The 26,146-nt window shown below is 40.2% G+C and overlaps 1 protein-coding gene across 2 annotated transcripts in view; it reads right to left on the reverse strand.

Moving 5' to 3' along the window:
- LRP12 (LDL receptor related protein 12) overlaps positions 1–26,146 on the reverse strand; it is a 99,113-nt gene that overhangs the window by 31,340 nt on the left and 41,627 nt on the right. For both annotated transcript variants that reach the window (XM_005305992.5, XM_005305991.5), the window contains 2 exons: positions 11,447–11,582; positions 8,840–9,042 (listed from right to left, as the gene is read on the reverse strand). In XM_005305992.5, coding sequence (XP_005306049.2) covers positions 8,840–9,042; positions 11,447–11,582 — 339 coding nt within the window. The remainder of the gene's footprint in view (positions 1–8,839; positions 9,043–11,446; positions 11,583–26,146) is intronic.

The following is a 26,146-nucleotide window of genomic DNA, read 5'->3' on the forward strand; positions in this document are numbered from 1 at the left end:
CATATGTGATGGGGTTTTGGAAAAAATATGGGCAAACAGATGAGACTACTTTTGTAAGGATTTTTGGGTGCAGCCTGAGATAAACCTTATCCTTCTACAATTTTTTTTATGAGTGGGTAAAGGAGAGCAAGTCACAAGGGCTTCAAAGGAGGGTTCCAGTAGACCTGCCAGGACTTAGCTGAGATCCCAAGAAGGGATGGGGTCCCACACTTGAGGTTATAATCTGGCCAGGCCCTTCAGGAATTGAGTAAAATGTGGTTGGAGAAAAGGGGCTTATTATCCATCCATATACGGAAAGCTGAGATAGCAGCCAAAAGCACCCTTACAGAACTAACGGATTCTGTTTTAGATCTAGAAGACAGTCCAGCACAACATTAAGGGATGCTTGCTGAGAAGATACACCTTTCTCATGAGACCAAATGGAGAAGCATTTATATTTAGCCAGGTAAGTGATCCTAGTTGAGGGTTTTCCACTATTTAGAAGTACCACTTTGACATTCTGTGATCAAAACCTTTCAAAGGCCATCAGTCAAAGGATCCACGCTGTGAGATGCAGAGTGCGGAGGCTAGAGTGCAGAATGTGGCCATGGTCTCGGGAAATTATGTCTGGATCCAACAGGAGGGATAGGAGGTGGCGCTATCAACAGTGTCAGTAGGGGTGAGTACCAATACTGACAGGTCCACACTGGTGCTATAAAGATGAGATGAGCATGATTCCTCCTTATTTTGGATACTACTCTGAGGAGCAAAGGAATTAGAGGGAAGGTATATAGAAGGCAATTCTCCCAAGACAGGATAAAGGGATCTATTAGGGAGCCTGGGCTGAGATTACCACTTTGGGAATCCACCCCAAGTTGGAAGATGGCCCGTGCTATGTCTGGGCATAATGACCACTTGTGTTGATCGGTGAAGAATCAGCTCAGTTGATCTGCCATTGTATTCTGTTTCCCCAGAAGTTAAGTAGCTTTAAGGTGAATCGAGTGGGCTACAGAAGAGTCCTGACAGAGTTAGTTTGATTGCGCTCCTCTTTGCCTGTTTAGGTAAAACATGGTCTCAGAGTTGTCTATTAGAATCAATAGATTTTCCCCCACTATGTGGGGGAGGAAGATTGAGTAGACTAGACCTGTTGCTCTTAACTCTGACATTTATGTGAGCCTCTGGGTTCTGAGATGATCAAAAACCATACGTCTTAAGGGACCCAATGTGAGCTCCCCAACCTAGGGAATATAGGTCTGTGACTAGAGTGAGTGTTGGTAGTGTGGGAAGGAAGGGAACTCCCACACAAGCTTTTAGAAGGTCTGTCCACCAATCCAGAGACAACAGGACTAGCTGAGGCAGTTGAATCACCTTGCCCAAGGCATCATGATTCAGGATATATATTTATGCTACCCACATCTGTAGCATCCTGAGTCGCAGTCTGGAGTATTGCACTACATAGGTACATGTTGCCATGTGACCTAACAGACTGAGGCACTTGCATGCTGTTCTGAGTCTGTAAGCTTTCATTTGAATACCAGTTTTTGAATGGTTTTAAATCTGGTTTGTGGCAGAAAAGCCCTGGCATTTGTGGAATAGAGGACTGCTCCAATGAATTCTATTGTTTGTGCAGACCTCAGTATTAATTTTTCTCAATTCACGAGGAGCGCCAGAGTATTGAATATGGATAGAGCAGTTGATATACTAGAGACAGGACTGAGACTCTGATCAACTACAGATAAATTAGTTGTCCAGGACCCCTAATTTTTGAAGATTAGCGGCTACCACCATAATGTACTTTGTGAATACAGAGGAGCAGCTGCCAAGCTGAACAGAAGTACTGTGAACTGATAGTGACAGCCATTCACCAACAATGAGAGACTTTAGATGGTCAAGACATATTGAGATACGTAAGAAAGCACCCCTCAAGTCGAGGGCAGCATAACCGTCTCCTTGTTCCAAGGAAGGGATAATTGATGCTAGGGTAACCACACGGAATTTTATTTTCTTCAGGAATTTGTTCAGCTCTCTTAGAGCTAAAATGAGGCTGATGCATCCTTTCAATTTGGGGATCATGAAATAACAAGAATAAAAGCCTTTTCCCCTGGGTTCAATGGTACTCCTCTATGGCCCCTGTCTGAAGGAGAGATTGGACCGCCTGTTGAAGAGAATGGTCTCTGAAGAGGGACGGTGGGGAAGGCAGGGTTTGAAGTAAACTGGATGGCATACCCCTATTCCCTAGTGCTTAAGATCCAATAGTCTGATGTTATGTGGATCCAAGCACTTAGGAAGCAGGACAGGCAACTGGTAAATACAAAAAAGGGGGAACAGACAGAAGTGAGGAGACTGGTATACTGTCCTCAACAACCCTGTCAAAATGCCTGCTTGGAGGAGGCAGCTGGACAGGATGAGCCTGGGGATGCTGAAGAGGACAGTGGTGGAGGGTGCCTTCTATAATTCCTTTTTTTTTCCCTAGGGGGATCCTGGGAATGGGGAGCAAAGCTAGGATGTTAAAAAGCTGTTGCTGAAAATGCTTTCTTTTTGTCACTGAAGTGTACGTTCCAAAGGATCTGAGTGTTGCCCTAGAACCTTTAAGACTGCGAAGCCGGTCATCAACTTTCTCAGAGACCAGAGAAGGACCTTCAAGCAGAAGGTCCTGTGTGGTCTGTTGGAATTCAGTAGGTAGTCTGGACTATTGCTGATGCCATGTTTTGAGCTGCTGAATCTGCACTATACTGACTTATCTGGAGAGCAGTCCTGGTGACCAGTTTACCCTCCTCCACCATCACTGAGAATTATTTGCAATCCTCTAGTAACTTGTCCTTTAATTTAGCAATGTTCTCCCACAGCATGTAGTCATATTGACTCAGGAGTGCCTGCTAGTTTGCGATCCTGAGCTGCAGACCCTGAGATAAAAAGTACAGCACCAAAAGTTAAATCCCTGCAAGCTGCATGGAATCTTTTTAAAGACACCATAATAGAGGCTCAACTTAAGTGTATACCCCAAATTAAAAAACATAGTAAGAGAACTAAAAGAGAGCCACCATGGCTAAATACAAAGTAAAAGAAGCAGTGAAAGGCAAAAAGGCATCTTTTAAAAAGTGGGAGTGAAATCCTAATGAGGAAAATAGAAAGGAGCATAAACTCTGGTGAATTAAGTGTAAAAATATAATTAGGAAGGCCAAAAAAGAATTTGAAGAACAGCTAGCCAAAGACTTAAAAAGTAATACCAATTTTTTTTTTTTTTTTTAAGTACATCAGAAGCAGGAAGCCTGCTAAATCATCAGCGGGGTCATGGACGACTGAGATGCTAAAGGAGCACTCAAGGACGATAAGGCCATTGCGGAGAAACTAAATGAATTCTTTGCATCGGTCTTCACGGTTGAGGATGTGAGGGAGATTCCCAAATATGAGCCATTCTTTTTAGGTGACAAATCTGAGGAACTGTCCCAGATTGACGTGTCATTACAGGTGGTTTGGGACAAACTGATAAATTAAACAGTAATAAATAACCAGGACTAGATGGTATTCACCCAAGAGTTCTGAAGGAACTCAAATGTGAAATTGCAGAAATACTAAAACTGTGGTTTGGTAACCCATCATTTATATCAGCTTTTGTACCAAATGATTGGAGGATAGCTAATGTGACATGACATTTTTAAAATGGCTGGACACTGCAGAAATGTTGAGATAAGGACCAGGTATTAAGAACATCGGGTACTGGGGAATGACGTTTCTGGTGCCATCACGTATGATGCGCTCCCTACGAGTGTTGAGATGAAGTCCTGGCTGCAGGACAGCCATCCCATGGAGCCCAGAGTGGCCACTAGTATGGACCTGGGACCCATCCTTGTCCGGACCATTGCCCCTTCAGAAAAGGCCACTGTTGGTGTTGCAGCATCGTCCATGATCCTGATGATCTTAAAGGAGGGTAAGCACTGTGTCCCAGCCTTGGATGAGGAATCAGAGGCTTCTGATGATGGAGGCTCTGATGCAAATGGTACCAGAGAAAGGTATCCTAAACCTGGAAATGGTGGTACTGGAGAAACCACGGGAGGTATCCCTTTTGATAAAATTGGTTTGAGAAGAGATCTAAGTAGCAGTACTGTGGGTTCTCTGTGAGGTGAGGAGTGAGAAGAAACCAGTTGGACAGTTTCAAATGCGAACTGGTACTAAGAGGCTAAGCAAGTCTCTTCCAGATACATATGCATAACACCCCAGACTGCTGGCCCCTCAAACGTTTCTTGGGGACAGCCTTGATGGATCTGGCACAGGCTCCAAAGGCAGCAAACCCCTCTTTACTCAGGGTGAGGCTCAGAACTTCTCCAGAAGCCTCACCCTGAGTAGAGTCCTCACCTCTGTCTTACGTCGGTACAGAAGTAGATGAATGAGACACTGAGCCAGAGGAAGTTTTGGGTCTCTTCTTCGGTACTGGGGAACTATGAGCCTGGTGGAGCATGCCATACCAGTGCTGAAGTACTTGAAGCACTCTCTCAATGTGATGACTTGGCTGGGGAGGGGAGAGGGGGGAGTCAAAGTGATGCTTCCGTAAGCAAGCACTTAAGCCTCACTGCTCTATCCTTTTTTGAATGGGGTTTGACGCCCTTGCCAATGTGACACTTGTCATTCACGTGGGCCACACCCAAGCACTTCTAAGTGAATGAGGACTACTGACTGGCACAGGCTTTGAATGTGTCCCACAGGACTTAATCCTAGGGAGCGAGGCATCATTCCAGTACTGAGCCTGGTACCAAAAAGGAAAGAATTGGTCCCGAAGAACACAAACAAAAACCTGGCATTAACTTACTTGAAAAACTAAAACAATTAATTTCAACTATTTACAATGAGTGAGGGATGCACCTAAGTAAACAAGTTGGAGATTGCTCCAACAATTGTTACTGGAGGTATCGAGGCACTGAGGAGGCTTGGGAGCAGCTCCACCCTCTTATACCAGCATGCAGTGTTGTGCAGCGACAGGGGTGACACGCGAGCCACCCCGACAGGCACTACTGAAGGAAGAAAATCTCCAACATCTGTGCATAAGGCTCACACACACCTACAGTGGAACTGACATGTGCCATCACTCGAAGAGGAACATGTTGAAGCTGGACATATTTAGATTAGAAATGTGTAAGTTTTTAACATCGAGGGTAATTAATCACAGAAAACAATCTTAACAAGGGCTGTAGTGGAGTCTCCATCACTGGAAATTCTTTAGTCAAGGCTGTATGTTACCCTAAAAAATATGCTCTAGTTCGAACAGGAATTAAGTCACATAAGTCCTATGATTTGTGTTATACAAGAGGTCAGGACTTGACTATCACAAGGGTCCCTTCTCGGCTTATGATCTATGAATCACCAAACTTGCCAAGAAGGGTGCTCATTAACGGTGGTTGTAATGGTGGCCTAAATAAATTTCCTCGTCAGCTGATTTTGTGATATGGACACTCCAACTCCATTCCTATACAGATTAATGATCAGGTACAGAATAATGAACTAGCTGACCCAAATCAAGTAAACTCCTCATTCCCTGCTGCAATACCTAATTCTAGCATGCACTAATTTAGTTTATATCTGGGTACCTGAAGTATTTTAATGAGGTGTACTTTTCCCTTTTGTAAGTCAGGGCTTGTCTACATTACCTGCTGGATCGACGGGCAGCGATCGATAGAGTGAGAATCAATTTATCACGTCTAGTCGATGCGATAAATTGACTGCTGAGCGCTCTCCCATCGACTCCAGTACTCCACAAGGGCGAGAGGCACAGGCGGAGTCGACGGGAGAGCGTCAGCCATCAACTTATCGCAGTGAAGACACCACAGTAAGTAGATCTAAGTACGTTGACTTTAGCTACGTTATTCAGGTAGCTGAAGTTGCGTAACAGATCGATCCCCCTCCTAGTGTAGACTAGGCCTAAGTAAGCCACCACATGAGATACAGGTCTGTTAACATGACAAGATACCATTACTACTTGTTCTCAGAGTGTTTGATTTTTTATTTCTTCAACGTTTCTCTACTCATGATTAGGTATCATACTACATGGCAAATTACTACCATCACACAACTAATAATTTTTAGTCCTGATTATGCACTATTAATAAGAGATTTCATATTAAGAAACATACGTGGGTACTTTTAGTGCTGCACACAATTATCAGATATCAGTTATTTAGATGTTAGTATTCTTTAGCCACTGCAGAAATACAAACTAAGAGCCTAATGTTGCAACCTTTACTCATGGCAAATATATCCATTTAAGTTAATCACATCTTACTGTGTTTTCTACTGACCATCTGGAAAGAAACTCAACATATTGACCGTTGCATCATCCATGACTTCTAGGAATAACATGATGCAATTCATATCATGTATGACGCAATATCAGCTTCAGATTGCATCATTCATTGTTTTGCCTAAAAAGCAAGTACTGTCCAAACCCAGTCATAGATTTATTCATAGATCCAGTCAAAGATGTATTTTAGTCATTTCTGGTTTAAATTGAGATCCCTTCCCTTTATAACTCACTTATCCTCTGCCATTCCCAAGTCAAGGGTCGTATATACTGACCCAATAGCATATCTTGAAAAGTAGAGCCAATCAACAATTTTAAGCATCATTTTCATTCTCAGTGACCCAGAATTAGTAAAGTTTGACTACATTTATTTCAGAAGCATTTTGGCTGTAGAGCAGTGTTATCAGAAAGATTAAATTTGTGCACTTTTGCATGCACAACTGTTGATCTAGTACCAAGTTTCGAAGTGGACTAAGTACTCAAATATACCAAGTTTGAAATTCATATTTACAGCCATTTGAGATACAAAATACAAAAAATTTAAAACTAGTTATCTAACAAGTACTTCCTTCCTCTTCCCACAGACACTTAAGCAACACAAACAAGTGAAACCATTTACCTTAAAAACTTTACTAAAAATACTCAATTTTGAGGTTGAGAATTTCAAGCCCAATTTTAAAAAAAATTTATGGGTAGCTAAACAGGCTGTTTTATAATGGAGCTCTTTTCAACCTCATTCACTTTCTTCATTACCACAAACTCTAGGTATGCAGTTATATTTTGAAGTTTCCCAACCTATTAAAATACTTCAGACAATGTATATTTCTCTTCCATCGCAATGCATCATTATTTGACTGTATAAGATACCATACTTTTTATGCTGCTGAAAGGAACTGTGCAGGTCTTAAAACCTAGACTAGAAGAAACTTTCATGTAATGAGCAGGGCTGTCAAGCGATTAAAAAAATTAATCGCTATTAATTACGCTGTTAAACAATAAAAGAATACCATTTATTTAAATATTTGTGGAGGTTTTCTACATTTTCAAATATATTGTTTTCAATTACAACACAAAATACAAAGTGTACAGTGCTCACTTTATATTTATTTTTTATTACAAATATTTGCAATGTAAAAAAAAAAGATAGGTGAATTGAAAAATACTAATACAAGTACTATAGTGCAATCTCTATCATGAAAATTGAACTTACAAATGTAGAATTATGTAAAAAAAAAACTGTATTCAAAAGCTGCATTTACAGCCTAAAAGTCCAATCAGTCCTACTTCTTGTTCAGTCAATCGCTCGGACAAGCAAGTTGGTTTACATTTGAAAAAGATAATGTTGCCTGCTTCTTGTTTACAAGGTCACCTGAAAGTGAGAACAGGCATTTGCATGGCACTGTTGTAGCCAGTGTTGCAAGATATTTACGTGCCAGATGCGCTAAAGATTGATACTTCAACCACCATTCCAGAGGACATATGTCCATGCCGATGACAGGTTCTGCTCAATGATCCAAAGCAGTGTGGACCGACGCATGTTCATTTTCATCATCTGAGTTAGATGTAACCAGCAGGTTGATTTTCTTTTTTGGTGGTTTGGGTTCTGTAGTTTCCACATCAGAGTGTTGCTCTTTTTAGACTTCTGAAAGCATGCTCCACACCTTGTTGCTCAGATTTTGGAAGGCACTTCAGATTCTTAAATCTTGGGTTGAGTGCTGTTGCTATCTTTAGAAATCTCACATTGATATCTTTGCACTTTGTCAAATTTGCAGTGAAAGTGTTCTTAAAACGAACAACCTGTACTGGGTCATCATCTGAGACTGCTATAACAGGACATATGGGTAAAACATAACAAGAGACATACAATTCTCCCCCAAGGAGTTCAGCCACAAATTTAATTAACGCATTATTTTTTTAAATGAGCATCATCAGCATGGAAGCATTTCCTCTGGAATGAGGGCCGAAGCATGAAGAGACATTTGAATCTTTAGGGCATTTGGCACGTAAATATCTTGCGACGCCAGCTACAACAGTGCCATGTGAACACCTGTTCTCACTTTCAGGTGACACTGTAATTAAGAAGTGCACAGCATTATTTCCCGTAAAGGTAAACAAACTTGTTTCTCTTAGTGATTGGCTGAACAAGAAGTAGGACTGAGTGGACTTGGCGGTTCTAAAGTTTTACATTGTTTTGTTTTTGAGTGCAGTTATGTAACAAAAAACCTACATTTGTAAGTTGCGCTTTCATGATAAAGAGATCGCACTACAGTATTTGTATGAGGTGAATTGAAAATACTATTTCTTTTATCATTTTTACAGTGCAAATATTTGTAATCAAAAATAATATAAAGTGAGCATTGGACACCTTGTAATCTGTGTTTTAATTGAAATCAATATATTTTAAAATGTAGAAAAACATCCAAAAATATTTAATTTAAATTGGTGCTCTATTGTTTAACAGTGTGATTAATTGCAATTAATTTTTTTTTAGTTAATCGCATGAGCTAACTGTGATTAATCGACGGCCCTAGTAATAAGAAAACATATCAATGGTCCTTATTTGAAACATACCAGCAAAGAAGGCCAATCTGAAGCCTTTCCTGGAGATAGTGTCATCCGAATGAAATCTGATCCAAACATGGTCTTGTGAAGAGATGTATGGTGATGGAATGGAGGAGCCACATGCTCTATAACCTTCCACATTCTTGTAGGTTCCTATTGTTAACCAATCCGAACTGCATCGCCGTGATCCCTGAACATCAAAATCTTGAAAACTGCAAAAGATACAAAGAATCAAACTTTGCTAATGAAGTGGCCATTGTAGAAGTTATTTGATAAATTATTGCTGTTTAAAATGGAAACGAGTGGAAGGAGTTTTTACTGGTCTGAAGTTGAAAAACTAAGGGTACATCTATACTTACCTCTGGGTCCGGCGGTAAGCAATCGATCTTCTGGGATCGATCCATCACGTCTAGACAAGACGCGATAAATCGATCCCAGAAGTGCTCGCCGTCGACACCGGTACTCCTGCTCCGTGAGAGGAGTACACGGAGTCGATGGGGGAGCCTGCCTGCCGCATCTGGACCCGCGGTAAGTTCGAAGTGGGGGGTTAGTGTGGACCAGGCCTAAGAAAATGGTCAGTAAGGTCTTATTGCCTTTTTTGCAGACAGAATTTTACTATACACTTTGTAATGATGTAACAGAGATGGTCTTTCCATCACCAGGATCCTAGAAATGCACATGCTTGTAATTCCCCACCCCTTCCAAGCTGTTAGGCTATTGCCCCTGAGACTTAGCAACTTCTGTGTTTGACAGAATTTTAGCTTTCATTTTAAAAAAAGGTTTTAACTCTTCTGGTAGCAAAGATACTTTTTATAGGCCCAATCTCTAATGATTTTGAAATCATATTAAGAGATTTTATTTAAACCAAGTCTCAACATTGTTTCAGTTAAAGCAACTTCCTATGGTTGGACTTGCTATTGTAGATGGAGCCAAACTGTATGAGAATTATGATTAAAACATGATTTAAACATGATTTGGCCCGGTCCACACTAGCTGACTGAACTGTGCTAGATCCTAACTACACTAAAAATATAGGTGATTCACGAGACTCGATTACCACAGAATGGTATGGCTCCCATCCATACATATCTTTGTGCCTAGGTAAAAGTAGGCCAGTGCAGAGAACAAAGCACTAGACCGAAATGGCATGGCTAATAAAACGCAGTACATTGATAGAAGAAAGCTAGCACTGATGTATAACAAATCTTATAAACCTAGCTTAGAATAAAGATTTTAGGAAACATTTTTGTGGTTGAACAGCTGCATCCACTGTACCCTGCAACTTAATGACATGCCACTGTAAAAAAAAATTTGGGTAGAAATAAAAGCTCTGAACTGAAACAATTTTAAAAAGACTACATTCTTAGCCCAGTGTTTATTTTGATAGAACCCTCCTTTCTTCCTGGTCAGCAAGTCTGCACTGGGAACAAACAAAATCTGCAGCTAAAGCAGTTTCATAATCAGCACTGTGGACTGTATACAGTCCCAGTTCTAACTTGATGTTAAAACAAATTTTGATTTCCCTGGAAATTATGGAGGGGTGGGAAGGGTGTGAACTGATAAGTACCTGAACATATGGTACAAAAGATAGGACATTATTTCCTCTATAAACTTACAAGGTATATGAAATAGATATCAAAAAAATAAAAGTAAACCTTTGCAAAATTTGTAACTGTTGTCTGTGATTATTTTAGATTTCTATAGGATGAAATCTATCAACATTGCAGCATTTTGGAATTTCCCATGTACCTTTAAAAAAACCTTGACAAAAAACAGATGGATTGTAGTGCTACAGAGAAATTAAAAGCAAATTGAATAAGTATGAAAGCATGACCACTATTATGAACTTTGGTTTAAAAAGACTTAGCCAAAAGAAATGTTTAATGAAAAAGCTGCAGCAACTTTCTCTCTTCAGCACCAATGACTACATTAAAACGATCAAGTTTTCCATTACAACTTACCACTGAATGCAGGCATTCTATTTGACATTTATAAAATTAGCATTCGGTCTATTCCTTCCTTACATATAGAGCTCTGCACGGATACAAAATTTGTATCTGCATCCAATCTGCAATCCGCAAAAATGATTGTGGATATCCGCATCTGGATACCCGTGGATATAAAGTGGCTATCCGTGGATTTGCAGGGCTCTACTTACATAAACCCTGAATAACTGTTACTTGTACACCCAAAACTCCTACGACTTTCTATGAGAATTTTGCATCAGATTTTCTGAAGTGCCCAGTCCCAGACCTTGAGCCAGGTTTCAGGTCTTCAGAAGCACTCATATCCCATTCATGTATCTAAATTAATTGACCAAATTTTTAAAAACAACTCAGCATTCAGTAGCCCCATTGTTTGCAATGGTAGCTCCTGGGTACTGTACTCTTTTGAAAATCTGGGCCTTTGAGTACATCGAGATTGCAGAACTGGGCCCAAATGCTACAAGCCAAAGTAAAGTAAAATAGCTGTAGAAAAATATAAAGACAGATCTTGGGGTTAACACTACAAGTACCAAATTTCGAATAGAGAAGGTTGAGAAATATGTAATCCATAGTTAGCAATATGCAATTAATGACTATTTAATACACCAGGGTGGTACAATAGCAAAATTACCTTATAGTGATGATTTCCCCTGGGTTTGCATGGATATACCAGCTACAGTTGATTTTGGCAGGATATTCAAAAGGCCAGCCTGGACTCGTGATTACCCCACTTGGTGCTCTAATTTGTTCCGGACTATCTCCACAAGCTGAAAGATATTGAAAGCAATTTGACTAACTACACATTTCAAAAACTCGCAAAACAAAATGAATCAAGGTTTACCAGAAAATAAAACAACAAGTTCTACTTTCACAGATTAAAATCATTGTATCAGTAGAAAGCAATGACATTAAGTTTGGATAACAACAACAACCAGTATGGCCCATGAAGGGCATAGGTCAGAATACTTATCCAGAAAGAGGTGTTTCCTGGCATTATGCATTTCTGACTTCCAATGCATGCTCAACTATTAATCCCAAATTTGGCAAACTTCCTCCATGCCCTTGGTCTTGCTACAAGCAACATATGCCTGCGTTTCCCCATCTGTAAAATGGGAATATCACTATCTAGATGGTAACGGTTGTTACTTGGATTACCCCCATAGGGGACTTTGGTGCAGAGTATGTCATTTTCTCTAATTCACACTAAAAGATTGGAAAGTCTACCTCAACCCTTTTAAAGGACACCACCACACTCCTCCCTCCTTTGCTCAATATGAGAACTAGAACATCCCTGAAAATCTGTCTCCTGATGTGCATGGGGTATGCTCACCTTTAAGAAAGCAATACTGGCTAAATTGAGGCATACAGTAATTTGGGACATGATGCATTCTTTCAGTAGAATTAAACTATGGTACTCAGACACTATGTCGACAGGTGCATTAGGAAAGAGTGCAATAATGAAAAAAAAAAAATAGCTGAAATTCACCTTTGTGTGGAGAGCCAGCACAAAGCCTGTCCACCAATTAAACCATATTTTGAGGAGTAAGTTGGATTTAAGTAGTCTACACAGAGGTGAATTTTCCTCATGATAGCAAGTGCTTTGAAAGCAAAGTACTGATTGTGCTCAATATTAGAGTCAGCGTTTAAGGTTGGAAGGGTTCATCAGATCATCCAGTCTGACAGCCTATATATCACAGATCAGTAACACACTGCACCCACACACAAAACCCAACAAATGAAATTAGGCCAAAATATTACAGCCCATAGGAGATAAGACTATTAAGTGCAATAGACAGAGAATAGGAGGGACTGAAGTGCACCAATGCTTGAGGCCGCTGTGATGGCAGAGAAATGATTAAGTTTGATAATCCTGGTGAGCGATCTGACCCACAAACTGCAGAGGAAGGGGGGGGGGGGGGGGGGAAAGAGAACCCAAGAACACTGCCAACCTGACCTGGGAGGAAATTCCTTCCCAAATCCACATATGGCGATCAGTTAGACCCTGAGCATGTGAGCAAGAACCAGCCAGACAAGCACCAGAGAGAGAGAATGCTCAGTGCCACCTCAGAGTCCTGACCCACCCTGCCCAATGTCCCTTCTCCAGCAGTGGTCATCTCTCATTCTCTGATGCTCCAGAGAAAGGAGACCCGCCTCCCACTGACTCCTCCAAGTGCCATTTGGGGGGATCCATTCCTGACCTCTGCAGGTGGTCACTTGTCAAAACCTTCCTGTTTAATTGCATTTACTTCTGGGACTCATTCCACCTCTGGACAGTAGTGACTACATAAAACATTTCAGCTTTGCTCTCATGATCTAGGTAGCCACTATACATAACTATACCCCATAATTGACTCGTGTTTTTCTCTATACCAATTTTGCTAACTTTTGCAATGTTATTGCAAATCTTGCTACACTGTTTTTTCTTTAAGCCCTAGACAAAGCCATTTGAGCAGTCCAGAAGCTCAGCTTTCATTTTCAAAAGTTCATTATTCTCCTGGTTGCAGAGCTGTTTCAAAAAGCAGAAGGCACATGGAGAATTTATTACTCTTAAAATCTCTCAATTTTTCCGACAATTTTTTGTTTTTTGAAGTTTGGGATTGGCAATATTACTATAATTTCACCCCATATATTCCCACACACAAGAGGTTTATAATTAAACAGATGAGTTATACAGTGGTGCCATACTTATGATACACATTATAAGATTGGCGAAAAAAGCAAATATCAAAATAAAGAAATATCTTTTTATTCATTATTCAATAAATTGTTCACTTAGTAAAAGTTAATTGGTTTAGTTTCCAGTAAACCCCATAGGTGGTGCTCTTACCCCATTATACTTTAGAAATGCAGTTAACATTCCATTTGCTAACACTGAAATACACACTGTTTGTGTTTGATACTCATGTTACTGACAAGAATCAGACTCAATGAATAGCAACAAAAATTTTAAAAAGTTTACTAATTTTCCTTGAATATCCTATTAACATGAACAAAAAAACCACAGATTAGGAGATGAAAAATGCATCTAAAGCATTTTAAATGAAACATTATTCTTGACAAGTACTTCATTGTTGACAAAATACAGATCTTAACTAAAAGTAGTATATTTCAAGCGAAATACACACAATTAGAAAATCCATCTGGTTTTGCAAGTTTGCAACCTGACATAAAACTTTGTTATATGATTCATTTCAAGAAATGTTTAAATTTGCTTACATATACAATATCAGGGCAAGTGAAACACTATTAGAACCTCAAAATACCCACCAAAACATCTGTCATCAAATTTATGAAGAATGTAGGGGTTTAGAAAGTTCAGCATTACAAGATATACATAAGACATTAATTAAGAAAAGGTTGTGCCAAAAACAGGCAATAGCTGTAGATCTATTAAGAAACAGTCTTACAACCTCTTCCCGGTCTCGATATAATGTTCCCCCCGTACCAAACTCCCCAACCACCCACAATCAACCTCTCCCAGCCATTTACTAAAGAAATTACATTGTAAGAGTAAGTCATCTGTGCAAATGATGGCACCAAAAACAATTTTCACTTGTTATGCAAGTTTTAAAAAAAACATCTACGTGAAAATTCTGTTAGTTTAGTATTATCGGTAAGAAAGTTGCAACATTTATTAACTATATAACCAACAAATCCCACAGACCGGTATTAGCATAAGGTCTTGTAACATGGCAAAATATTGTTTCAATGCCTTAAAAGCATGTACATTGAAGCATATTATGACTACTGTGCATGAGTAGGGCCCTACCAAATTCATGGCCATGGAAATCTGATCATGTGCTTTTCCCTATACAATACAGATTTCATGGGAAAGACCTGCATTTCTCAAATTGAGGGTCCTGACCCAAAAACGAGTTGCAAAGGGTGGGGGTGTCGCAAGGTTATTTTAAGGGGATCGCGGTATTGCCACCCTTACTTCTGTGCTGTCTTCGGAGCTGGGCGACTGAAGAGCAGCTGCCGTTGGCCGGGTTCCCAGCTCTGAAGGCCGCGCCCCATAGCAGCAGTGCAGAAGTAAGGGTGACAATACCATACCATGCCACACTTACTTCTGTGTTGCTGCTTTCAGAGCTGGGCGGTTGGAGAGTGGCGGCTCCCAGCCAGCAGCCGCTACTTTCCAACTACCCAACCCTTAAGGCAGTGCCGCCACCAGCAGCGGTGCAAAAGTAAGGGTAGCAGAACCGTAACCCCCCCTACAGTAACCTTGCAGCCCCATCCACAACTCCTTTTTGGATCACGAGCCCTACAATTACAACACCATTAAATTTCAGACTTAAAAAGCTGAAATCATGAAATTTATGATTTTTAAAATGCTCTGACCATGAAATTGACCAAAAATGGACTGTGAATTTGGTAGGGCCCTAGGCAAAGAGGCACCACAAGCTCCTGCATGTGATTTTTGTTGTGAAAGAGAAACAGAATGGGAGAGCCTGTAACATACATGGCTACCGGCTAGGGTTTTTATTGCTTCCACTGAAAAAGAAAGACTTTAAAAGCAGCTTTACGCTTTAAGGGCTAGATTCTACAATACATATATATTCTTAAAGTGAACTCCGCTTCTTTATTCATTTGAAACCATGCTTACATTTCAACTATAACTGCCTTTGTCTAACTATCAGCCTGTTAAAAACACAAAATCAATTAGAATGAAAATTTCTGAGTAGCTCAGAGTAGGCATGGCACTACTTAAAAGTAGGGCTGTCAAGTGATTAAAAAAAATTAATCACGATTTTCAAATATATTGATTTCAATTACAAACACAGAATACCAAGTTTACAGTACTCACTTTATATTTATTTTTGATTACAAGTATTTGCATTGTAAAAAAAAAAAAGAAATAGTAATTTCAGTTCACCTAATACAAGTTCTGTAGTGCAATCTCTATCATGAAAGTTGAATTTACAAATGTAGAATTATGTACAAAAAAACCTGCATTCAAAAATAAAACAATGTAAAATTTTAGAGCCTACAAGTCCACTCAGTCCTACTTCTTGTTCAGCCAATCGCTCAGACAAACAAGTTTGTTTACATTTGCAGGAGATAATACTGTTAGCTTCTTGTTTACTATGTCACCTGAAAGTGAGAACAGGTGTTCTAATGACACTGTTGTAGCCAGCATCACAAGATATGAATCATTAGCGCATTTGGCACATAAATATGTCCCTTCATGCTTCAACCACCATTCCAGGGGACATGCGTCCATGCTGATGACAGGTTCTGCTCAATAACAAAGCATGGAGGGGCATACGAATGTTTAGCACGTGGCTCACCAGGGTAAGCACCCTGGCGGGCCGGGCCAATTTATTTACCTGCTGACGCGGCAGGTTCAGCCCATTGTGGCCCCGATTAGCCGCGGTTTGCTGTCCCGGGCCAATGGGGGCAGCGAGAAGCGGTGCAGGCGAGGGATGTGCTGGCTACGGCTTCCCACCGCCCCGGGACAGCGAACCGCGGCCAGTGGGGGCCGCGATCGGCCGAACCTGCCGTGTCATCAGGTAAATAAACTGGCCCAGCCCGCCAGGGTGCTTACCCTGGCGAGCCGCGTGCCAAATGTTGCCGACCCCTGGTTTAGCATATCTGGCACATAAATACCTTGCAATGCCAGCTACAAAAATGACATGCAAATACCTGATCTCACTTTCTAGTGACATTGTAAATAAGAAGAGGGCCGCATTATCTCCTGTAAATGGAAACAAACTTGTTTGTCTTGGCAATTGGCTGAACAAGAAGTAGAACTGAGTGGACTTGTAGGGTCTGAAGTTTTACATTGCACTCAAAACCAAAACAGTTATGTAACAAAAAACATCTCCATTTGTAAACTGCACTTTCACAACAGAGATTGCACTACAATACTTGTATGAAGTGAACTAAAAAATACTTTTCTTTTGTTTATCATTTTTATAGTGCAAATATTGGTAATAAATAATATACACTTTGAATTTAATTACAATACAGAATACAATGTATATGAAAAAGTAAAAAACCATGCAAAATATTTAATCAATTGCAATTGGTATTCCATTGGTTAACAGTGTGATTAAAACTGCCATTAATCATGTTAGTTAATTGTAATTAATCGGCAGCCCGACTTAAAAGTCACCACAACCTATTCTTCATTTGAAAATAATTCTATATTTTACCAGCACAATTAAAAAATGAACATGAAATTCTAGCAGTTATTCCTGCATACCACTGAGGGAATTTTCCTCCTGAAACAAGGAAGATTGCTTTTTGCCACAGGTAGAGAACTTTAACACACTATCATAACCTATCGCTCACATCACTCAGCCGACTACAAGACAGAAGCCTAACGATGTTGATACCAAACAGCTCTGTCTTAAAACATGTATAAATCTCTTCTTCCTGATCACTACAAACCTCACTATACTTACCATCCCCTAGGTCTTTAACTTATCATATATACACTCAAGTATGTGTTCTTGTGACATGCCAGACCATTCATTGCTTGGCTTCTTAGCCCTAAGAAAGGTGTATTTTATTGAGACTTGTTCTTGTTTGTCTTTCATGTGATGCAAGTAGGAATGCATAGATTTGACAGAGCTCTCACATGTCTTGTTTTCCTTGTCAATTTGCATTTGTACATATGAGAGTATATTTCTCTAGGAGTCACTCTCGGCACAGAATATTCAACTCAAATGACCTTTGGGATTTGATGTGCTGGAAGCAGATGGTAATTGCAGGTTAGCCACAAAAGTTTTTGAAATTCTATCCATTTTTGTTTTATACCAGATATTTTATGAGTTTTAATAATATAGCACTTTATGTTAACAGGGTGGTTTGGGGAGCATGAGAGTGACAGACAGATGATGCTTTAGCACTGGCACTAACCAGCACAAACAACAGTAGCTGGATAAAAAGAGAAGTCAGTCAGAAAATAGTCCAGGACATACCTAAACTTTGTGAAGGGGGGATGCAATGTGGTCACAATGGAAAGTGCAAAGGAAAACTGTAAAGAATGGTAGGAATTAGTGAGTGTTGCAGATTAGCAGATTTTATTACAAGTTTCTGTGAATGGCAAGGCTGCTAGGTAAATGGGTTAGAAGAGTTCTAACGTGGAAAGTCTGCTGTAGTGAGTGGCCTTAGTACATGATATCTGGTTCAGCAGTTCAGGTAGAATGATGAAGAGGTGTAGCCTGAATTTTATATGATAGCTACCTGAAGGAACAAATTAAAACATTTATGGGACAGGCTGACACAGTGCATAATATTAGAATAGTAGCTGCATTTCCACAGGAAGAATTAGGGAGATGTGCAATAAAAAGCAAGAATATCTTGCCCAAATAGTCAAGCTAACTGGGTTATAATTAAGGTTAAGATTTTGTCATGGTTATTTTTAGTAAAATCATGGACCGATCGCGTTCCAAGGTTTGAATAAGGTAAACAAAGTCCCCCCTTTAGGCAAAAAATGTAACCTTTAAATGCACAAATGCAAAGCCTGAACTGATTAAACAAAGTTGGGGGAAAGAGGGAAATTTCTCCCTACAGCTTAATAAAAATCAAAAGAATCCAAGCCAAAAGACAAGTACTGGCACAACCAATATAGGATTAGACCTTTGGAGAAAAAAGCAGCTGTGGGAAGGGGCTAAATTGAGTCAGTGGTGCTGGGATCTACTAAGAGAAGGGAATAAAGGGTTGTTGGGTTTTTTTTTGTTTTTTTAAGAATAGAGATATCCTGAAAATCATGAGGGAAGTTTCCTAAGGCACAAAGGGCCAATACTAGTCAACTCCCAGGGAGAGGGAGAGAGAGGAAGAAAGTTGGGTGCCTAACTCCCAACTGACTTTGAAAATCTCCTCCCATATTGTTTGTTTATAGGAACAGGACTGAATATCTATATTCTGGTTGCTGGGTTCCTGGCTTAAGAAGAGAAAGAACCTGGCAATCATAGTTGAGGCCCACATATGGAATAGCAAGTGACAATGAGAGAGTTAAGCAAGTATTCTTGTCAAGAATGGAGACACTCTAACCACTCAGAGACGTCAAACAGCTACAAGGGTCAATCACTCCTTGGTGAAGGGATGAAGATAAATTGAGCTAAGCAGGGACACTTGGTATAAAAAGTCACTTGCTGGGCCAACTTGAGAGCCACAAACAGAGGCAGCTAACAGGAAAGAAGGAAGGAATTGAGAAAGGGGTTGTGACTGTCTTTTCTTCAAGATACAGTGCTTGTGAGATTTCAAGATGGCCTGAGACTGAACAGTGGTGGTGACCTGCAGCGTCCACGGCGTGTTTTCATTCCTCTGAAGTCAGATGGGACTTCTTGTATATGAAGCTTAAGTTGGTAGCTGTGCTGGATGAAAAGATTCTTGCATTAGAGGGGCAAACAGACACTACTAAGAATCACAGACACTGAGGAGTTCCTAGGCAGTCAGGTTCAAAAGGAAGATTCACCTCAGCCCACCCCAGGTTCAAGGAAGAAAGGAGCTGGCCACCAAGGAGTTGGAGAGACAGGAAGTCAGATGAGGCCTGACAGTTCGTAACCATTATAGGCAAGAGGTTATGTGGGCATTCTACATGGCTGGAGACTGATGAGGATGGGCAGGCTGTGGCCTCTAGAGAGAAGAGGACCAGGAGGAATTCATACAGCTAGAAGTTTCCAATCGATACCAGGCCCTCAATGTGGAAACTGTGGAAGATACCTCTCAAGATACAGACAGTTCAAGGGGATCATAGAATCATAGAATATCAGGGTTGGAAAGGACCTCAGGAGGTCATCTAGTCCAACCCCCTGCTCAAAGCAGGACCAATTCCCAACTAAATCATCCCAGCCAGGGCTTTGTCAAGCCTGACCGTAAAAACCTTTAAGGAAGGAGATTCCACCAGCTCCCTAGGTAACCCATTCCAGTGCTTCATCACCGTCCTAGTGAAAAAAAGTTTTTCCTAATATCCAACCTAAACCTCCCCCACTGCAACTTGAGACCATTACTCCTTGTTCTGTCATCAGGTACCACTGAGAATAGTCTAGATCCATTCTCTTTGGAACCCCCTTTCAGGTAATTGAAAGCAGCTATCAAATCCCCACTCATTCTTCTCTTCTGCAGACTAAACAATCCCAGTTCCCTCAGCCTCTCCTCATAAGTCATGTGCTCCAGCCCCCTAATCATTTTTGCTGCCCACCGCTGGACTCTTTCCAATTTTTCCACATCCTTCTTGTAGTGTGGGGCCCAAAACTGGACACAGTACTCCAGATGAGGCCTCACCAATGTCGAATAGAGGGGAATGATGACATCCCTCAATCTGCTGGCAATGCCCCTACTTATACAGCCCAAAATGCTGTTAGCCTTCTTGGCAACAAGGGCACACAGTTGACTCATATCCAGCTTCTCGTCCACTGTAACCCCTAGGTCCTTTTCTGCAGAACTGCTTCCTAGCAATTCGGTCCCTAGTCTGTAACGGTGCATGGGATTCTTCCGTCCTAAGTGCAGGACTCTGCACTTGTCCTTGTTGAACCTCATCAGGTTTCTTTTGGCCCAATCCTCTAATCTGTCTAGGTCCCTCTGTATCCTATCCCTACCCTCCAGCGTATCTACCACTCCTCCCAGTTTAGTGTCATCTGCAAACTTGCTGAGAGTGCAGTCCACGCCATCCTCCAGATCATTAATGAAGATATTGAACAAAACCGGCCCCAGGACCGACCCCTGGGGCACTCCGCTTGAAACCAGCTGCCAACTAGACATGGAGCCGTTGATCACTACCCGTTGAGCCCGACGATCTAGCCAGCTTTCTATCCACCATACAGTCCATTCATCCAGCCCATACTACTTTAACTTGGTGGCAAGAATACTGTGGGAGACCGTATCAAAAGCTTTGCTAAAGTCAAGGAATAACACATCCACTGCTTTCCCCTCATCCACAGAGCCAGTTATCTCCTCATAGAAGGCAATTAGGTTAGTCAGGCATGACTTGCCCTTGGTGAATCCATGCTGACTGTTCCTGATCACTTTCCTCTCCTCTAAGTGCTTCAGAATTGATTCCTTGAGGACCTGCTCCATGATTTTTCCAGGGACTGAGGTGAGGCTGACTGGCCTGTAGTTCCCCAGATCCTCTTTCTTCCCTTTTTTTAAAGATGGGCACTACATTAGCCTTTTTCCAGTCATCCAGGACCTCCCCCGATCGCCATGAATTTTCAAAGATAAACTTTGCAACTCAGCCCACTCTGTAAGGAAAAAAAAAAAAAAATCAAGTTTCCCACGAAAAGTTCTCCAATTGTTCAATGCAGACGGACAATCCTTGTTGAGGATTCAATACTCAGAAGAATCGAAAGAACATTTTGCAAGGGAGTTGGACAACAGGACAGTGTGCTGCTACCTTCTCAGAGCCAAGACATAAGATATCACTAAGATTGGACAGGCTTGTGAAGTTGTTGGGGAAGGATCCAATGGTGATGGTTCACATAAACACTAAAGATACTGCATTGTGGGATAGCTCACAGATAACAGATTACTTCAGGAAACTTGGAAGTGTGCTGAAGAAGAATATCCAAGTGATAGTCTCTGAGATCCTTCCTGTCCCACGAGCAAAGGAAGACAGAAAGCTGAAGATGCTGGAAATAAACCATGGGCTAGGTAAGTGGTGTATGGTAAAGGGTTTTGGTTTTGTAGCATATTGGTCCCCTTTTTACAGGGAGAGAGAGTAGCATTGTGTGGATAGGTTCCCTACAAATGGGGTGAAGATTATCTCCTTGGGAAGAGGCTGGCTAAAATAATGAAGATGGTGTTAACAAAAGAGGAGGGTAGAAAAGGAAGATATGAGAGCTCAGCCCAAAAAAAAAAAAAAAAGCACTGAACAAAAAATTGATCAAGAAAGGACATGAAAAGAAGAAATTCATGAACTGCCTTAGCACAAATGCAAGGAACATGGGTAACAAACAAGACGAATTCAAATTGCTCATTTATGAACACAAATTAGAGATCTTGTTGGTATTATTGAAACCTGGTGGGATGATTCACATGATTTGAACATTAATAGATGGTTATAACCTATTTAGGAAGGATCAAATGGGAAAGAGGAGAGGGGAAGTAGTTCTCTCTCTCACAAATTGCATTACCTGTTTCTGAGTCATTGATAACTCAGAAGAAAATTATCTTGAATGTTTATGGATCAATGTCCTAACAGATAAAACACAAGATAGACACCAGGTAATACCCTGTCACAGCTCAAATCAAACTAGCAAACAGATGACTGGCTCTTTATGCACCTATCTATAACATGTATGAAAAAAAGCTGTGTGATCATGGGGGACTTCAATCTGAGTGACTTATGATGGTAGTCTCATGCTTCCATTACTAAAACATCCTTATATGTTCTAAATATTTTAGATAATTTCTTAACTCAAAATGTGTTGCATCCAACACACAGGAATTCTATAGTAGACCTCGTCTTGACATCTAAAGAGGAACTGATCACAGACTGAAAGTTAATAGTAGCTTAGGTACAAGTGACCATAACTGTTTGCACATTATAAATGTGGTCAAGAATAAAGTCCAGACAGTAATAAAATATATACTTGGTGTTTTAAAAGGGCCAATTTCACAAAACTGAAAACAATTATTAACCAGATCAGCTGGGAGGAAGAATTTAATCAGGAAAACATGAATGATAATTAGGAATAGTTCAAGAACACTTTACTGGATGCCCCAAAAAAAAACCAAAAATGAAGGGAAAAGGCTGTATTTATTAAAAAACTGGCCTGGTTTAAAGGGGAAGTGAAGGCAGCTATATATTATTTTTTAAAAAATAGAAGAAAGGGCAAGCTGATAGTAAACAAGAAATCAGAAGCTAGGAACTGTAGAAAATTGATAAAGGAGGCAAACACAAGGAGAAATACATGACCAGCAGAGGAGGAGTTTATAAAAGTATATTAGAAACAAAAAGAATCCTGCCAATGGTATTGGTTCATTACTCAAAGGAAAGGGCAGAATTATCAATAATAATGCAGAAAAGGAAGAAGTGTTCAATAAATATTTCTGTTTTGTATTTGGGGAAAAAAGATGTAGTCAGATCATATAACATTCATACCATCCTCCACAGATACTAGTGGAATGGAAAGTAGCAGCTACTAAAGTTAGACATTTCTAAATCAGCAGGTCCAGATAACTTGCATCCAGGAGTTTTAAAATGAGCCAACTGAAGAGCTCACTGGAATATTTAAGTTGAATTCTAATAGATTGGTGAAGCATGCTTTCCCTTTACAAAAGTTATGTTGACTCTTCCCCCAACAAATCGTGTTCATCTGGGTGTATGATGATTCTGTTCTTTACTAATGTTCTCTACATTTTGCACTGCTGCCATAGTCTGCATCCCTGCACATATGGACTACTGCTATGGCTAGCTTTAAGTACATATTATAGGGTCAAGCAGCTTTCCCCATTTCCACAACTACCGTCCTCTGCTCCATGCTTCCCCCACACCCCCAATCTGTAGAAGTCTACCATCTCCCCAGGTCAGGAAACATCACTTTAAACCATTAGTAGAGTGCCTGGGGTGAACAGAGAAGAGAAGCAAAGAAAGAGTTCCTGGAAACATCATGATACATTAGTTTTGCAAGAACCAATATCAAAATAGTAAAGAAAAACAAAGCTAAACTTACCTAGCAAGAACTAGAGACGTAAACTTATCTGATGTAACAATGAGCAACATTTCAGGGAAAACGGATATCACTAGAGTAAGGGATAGCAGATTATGGATTTATCTTTATAATAATAGAAGTAGTTTAGTTAAAAAGAAAAGAATTAGCTACAAGTGTGAATCAGAAGAAGATCAAATGTTTGCATTATACCAGACACGGTAAGGCTATGGATGCAGCTGAGTAAGAAATGTGAAGGGATTTAAAGTGTTTTATAGCAAAAATAGAACAAAGGACCAAGACTGTGGTAAAGTTCAAGTCAAAAATAGGGAGGATTTCAGTGCCTCTCCTCCCCCCCATTTTCTTTTTCTTTGGTGGGGGGGGAGTAATTATCAGAAATTGTTGACTCAGATTTAATAGGATTGTTAAAGGGGGAAAGGAGCCAGAAAAGTGTCTTTAGGAGAATATTTATCAGCCTCTAGAACAGGCTGAAAAAAAAAAAAACTTCAGCTGAAATGTTGGAGGAGACAGCTAAAACACTGGCCACCATCTGCACTGCAAAACAGACAATGTTCTCAAACAACTTTTATAAACAAGGCACATTGAGAGTGACTTAAAAAAAAACCCACCAATACAGAGAGGTGTTAAAACTGTACAAATTGGGATTATTTATTTGGGTTTTGTAAAAACGATTCAGTAAATTCAATTTCACAATAAAGATGGGTCCTGTTATGTAAAGCCTCCACTCAATCCTGTAGAATGAGATTGTAAAATTTGTAATTTTTCAATCATTGCTAGCATGATCATTAAGTTCTGGAACCCTTTGCAAATGTTGTAACTTTAGTTATTGTTAGCATAGCCTTTTAAATTTTGTAACTTTTGCAAATTTGTAACCTTTTCAGTTACCACTTGTATAAATCCCCAAGCTTTGCAATATTCCATCACGCAATCAGAGTGTGTGTGAATAAGGGAGTGTGTGGGGGACTGGGTGGAGAGGAACTGTGAGGAGAAAAGAGCCTGGAGCCAGGTGTGTCTGATGTAATCTGCCTTGAGAAGGCAATCATGGGGTGCTGTAAAGAAAAGAAGAACCTGGTACGCATGAAAGGAACGAGGCCTGGGAATGCTTCTTGGTGACGGACACAGAAGTGAAACTCAGTGTACGTGACAGGAGCCGCCCCGTTCCAATAAAAGGAAGAAGGCATGCACACAAGCCCCCTGCTTCTTGACCTACTCGTCGGCTCAGATCCGTGACCGCAGACAGACACCAGATCTACTATGCTTCGGCTTCTCGGCTTCCTCTGCTGTCTCCGGTAACTCTCCGTCTGTGAGAATGTGTGGGTGCATGAGGGTATAAATGCAATGAGTGTGTGCGTGCATGAATAAGTTCCATCCCTTTTCTGTTTAATCCAATAGCAGCATTTAATAAAACCAATATAAGTGTAACCCTGGGTTGGTTTCTAGGGAAACTGAGGTAATAGGTCTGTAAAGGGTCACCATTATCAGCTTGCAATCTAGACAATTTAAAAATAAAAATTTGTAGGGAATTTTATAGGGACTACATCTACCCCTTTCCTATTTGTGTGCTTCTATAATGACATTTATCATTTTAAAAATATATTTCTCACATGTTGCCATGTGAACGACTCACACAAATGGGGTGAGGGGGGAACTGAGTCACTACTCAGGGAATAAGATAGCAATATTAACTATACTGTACAAAATACATTTTCAAATGCAGCATATGAACAAGTTGAAATTCTGAAAAAAAATACCCCCTAGTCTTTCATTAAGTACTTATTTACCGAAGGTGTTATTTACTGAAGAAATGCCCCTTGAAGAATTCCAAACTGGCACTTCTCTCCCCGACCTGAATATTTTTGAAGGTCCAAACACTGGTTACACTAACGGCTGCTGACACGCAAAAAAATGCTCATACAAGAACACAGACAATATGATTCTGTCTTTTAATGCTATGCTGAAAAAGATATGCTCATCTGTATTAAGGAGCAAGTGCTAGTCTGACATACACAACCTGCTATAACAAAAACACCAGGGATCATGGTATTTTATGATATTAAAGCATGGCTTAGTAATGTAGTTTTAGAATAGCAGCATCAGAAGTCTACATATAAGTCAAGACAGCCATTTCATTCTAAACCCCTCTTCAATCAACTTTCTGAAAAAAGTTTCATGCTTGGTTTTTTTCCAATGTTAAGTTTAAAGTTGAATTTGAAAAGATCAAAGGGCAAAAGCCTTTGTTCACCAGTTACAAATGTTTTTAAACAAGTTTACTGACTTTAAGGAAGTTGCTTTGTCTTTTTAAAATGTTCTAATAAAATTACTTTGTTTTGACTCACTGGTGTATGTAATCCTCAATGAGGAATGATAAATTTTGGGGGGGAAGTTTTGAAAATACAATCGTAGTTGTTTGAAAGGCAGATATTGTACATGTGCAGTATGTCCTTATCCTCACTGATTTAAGTGCATACTTCAAGCATCTGCAGTATAAGGCATGGACACATTTAAAAACAGGGTACATATGGATCAATTGGCGGTTTTCTTCTCTCCAGAACGTATTCTTCAACTCACCTCCACCCTTTCCCTTTTAATCATTACATTATATTGCAAAACAATCTGAGATTAACGTGCAGAAAGCATGTCAATGGCAAGGAAACTAAAAAAAAAAAAATCTGCAATGAAAAATCTCCACCACGCACATTTAGGAGAAAGAA

This window comes from Chrysemys picta, chromosome 2, assembly GCF_011386835.1.
Source record: "Chrysemys picta bellii isolate R12L10 chromosome 2, ASM1138683v2, whole genome shotgun sequence".
NCBI lineage: Eukaryota > Metazoa > Chordata > Testudines > Emydidae > Chrysemys > Chrysemys picta.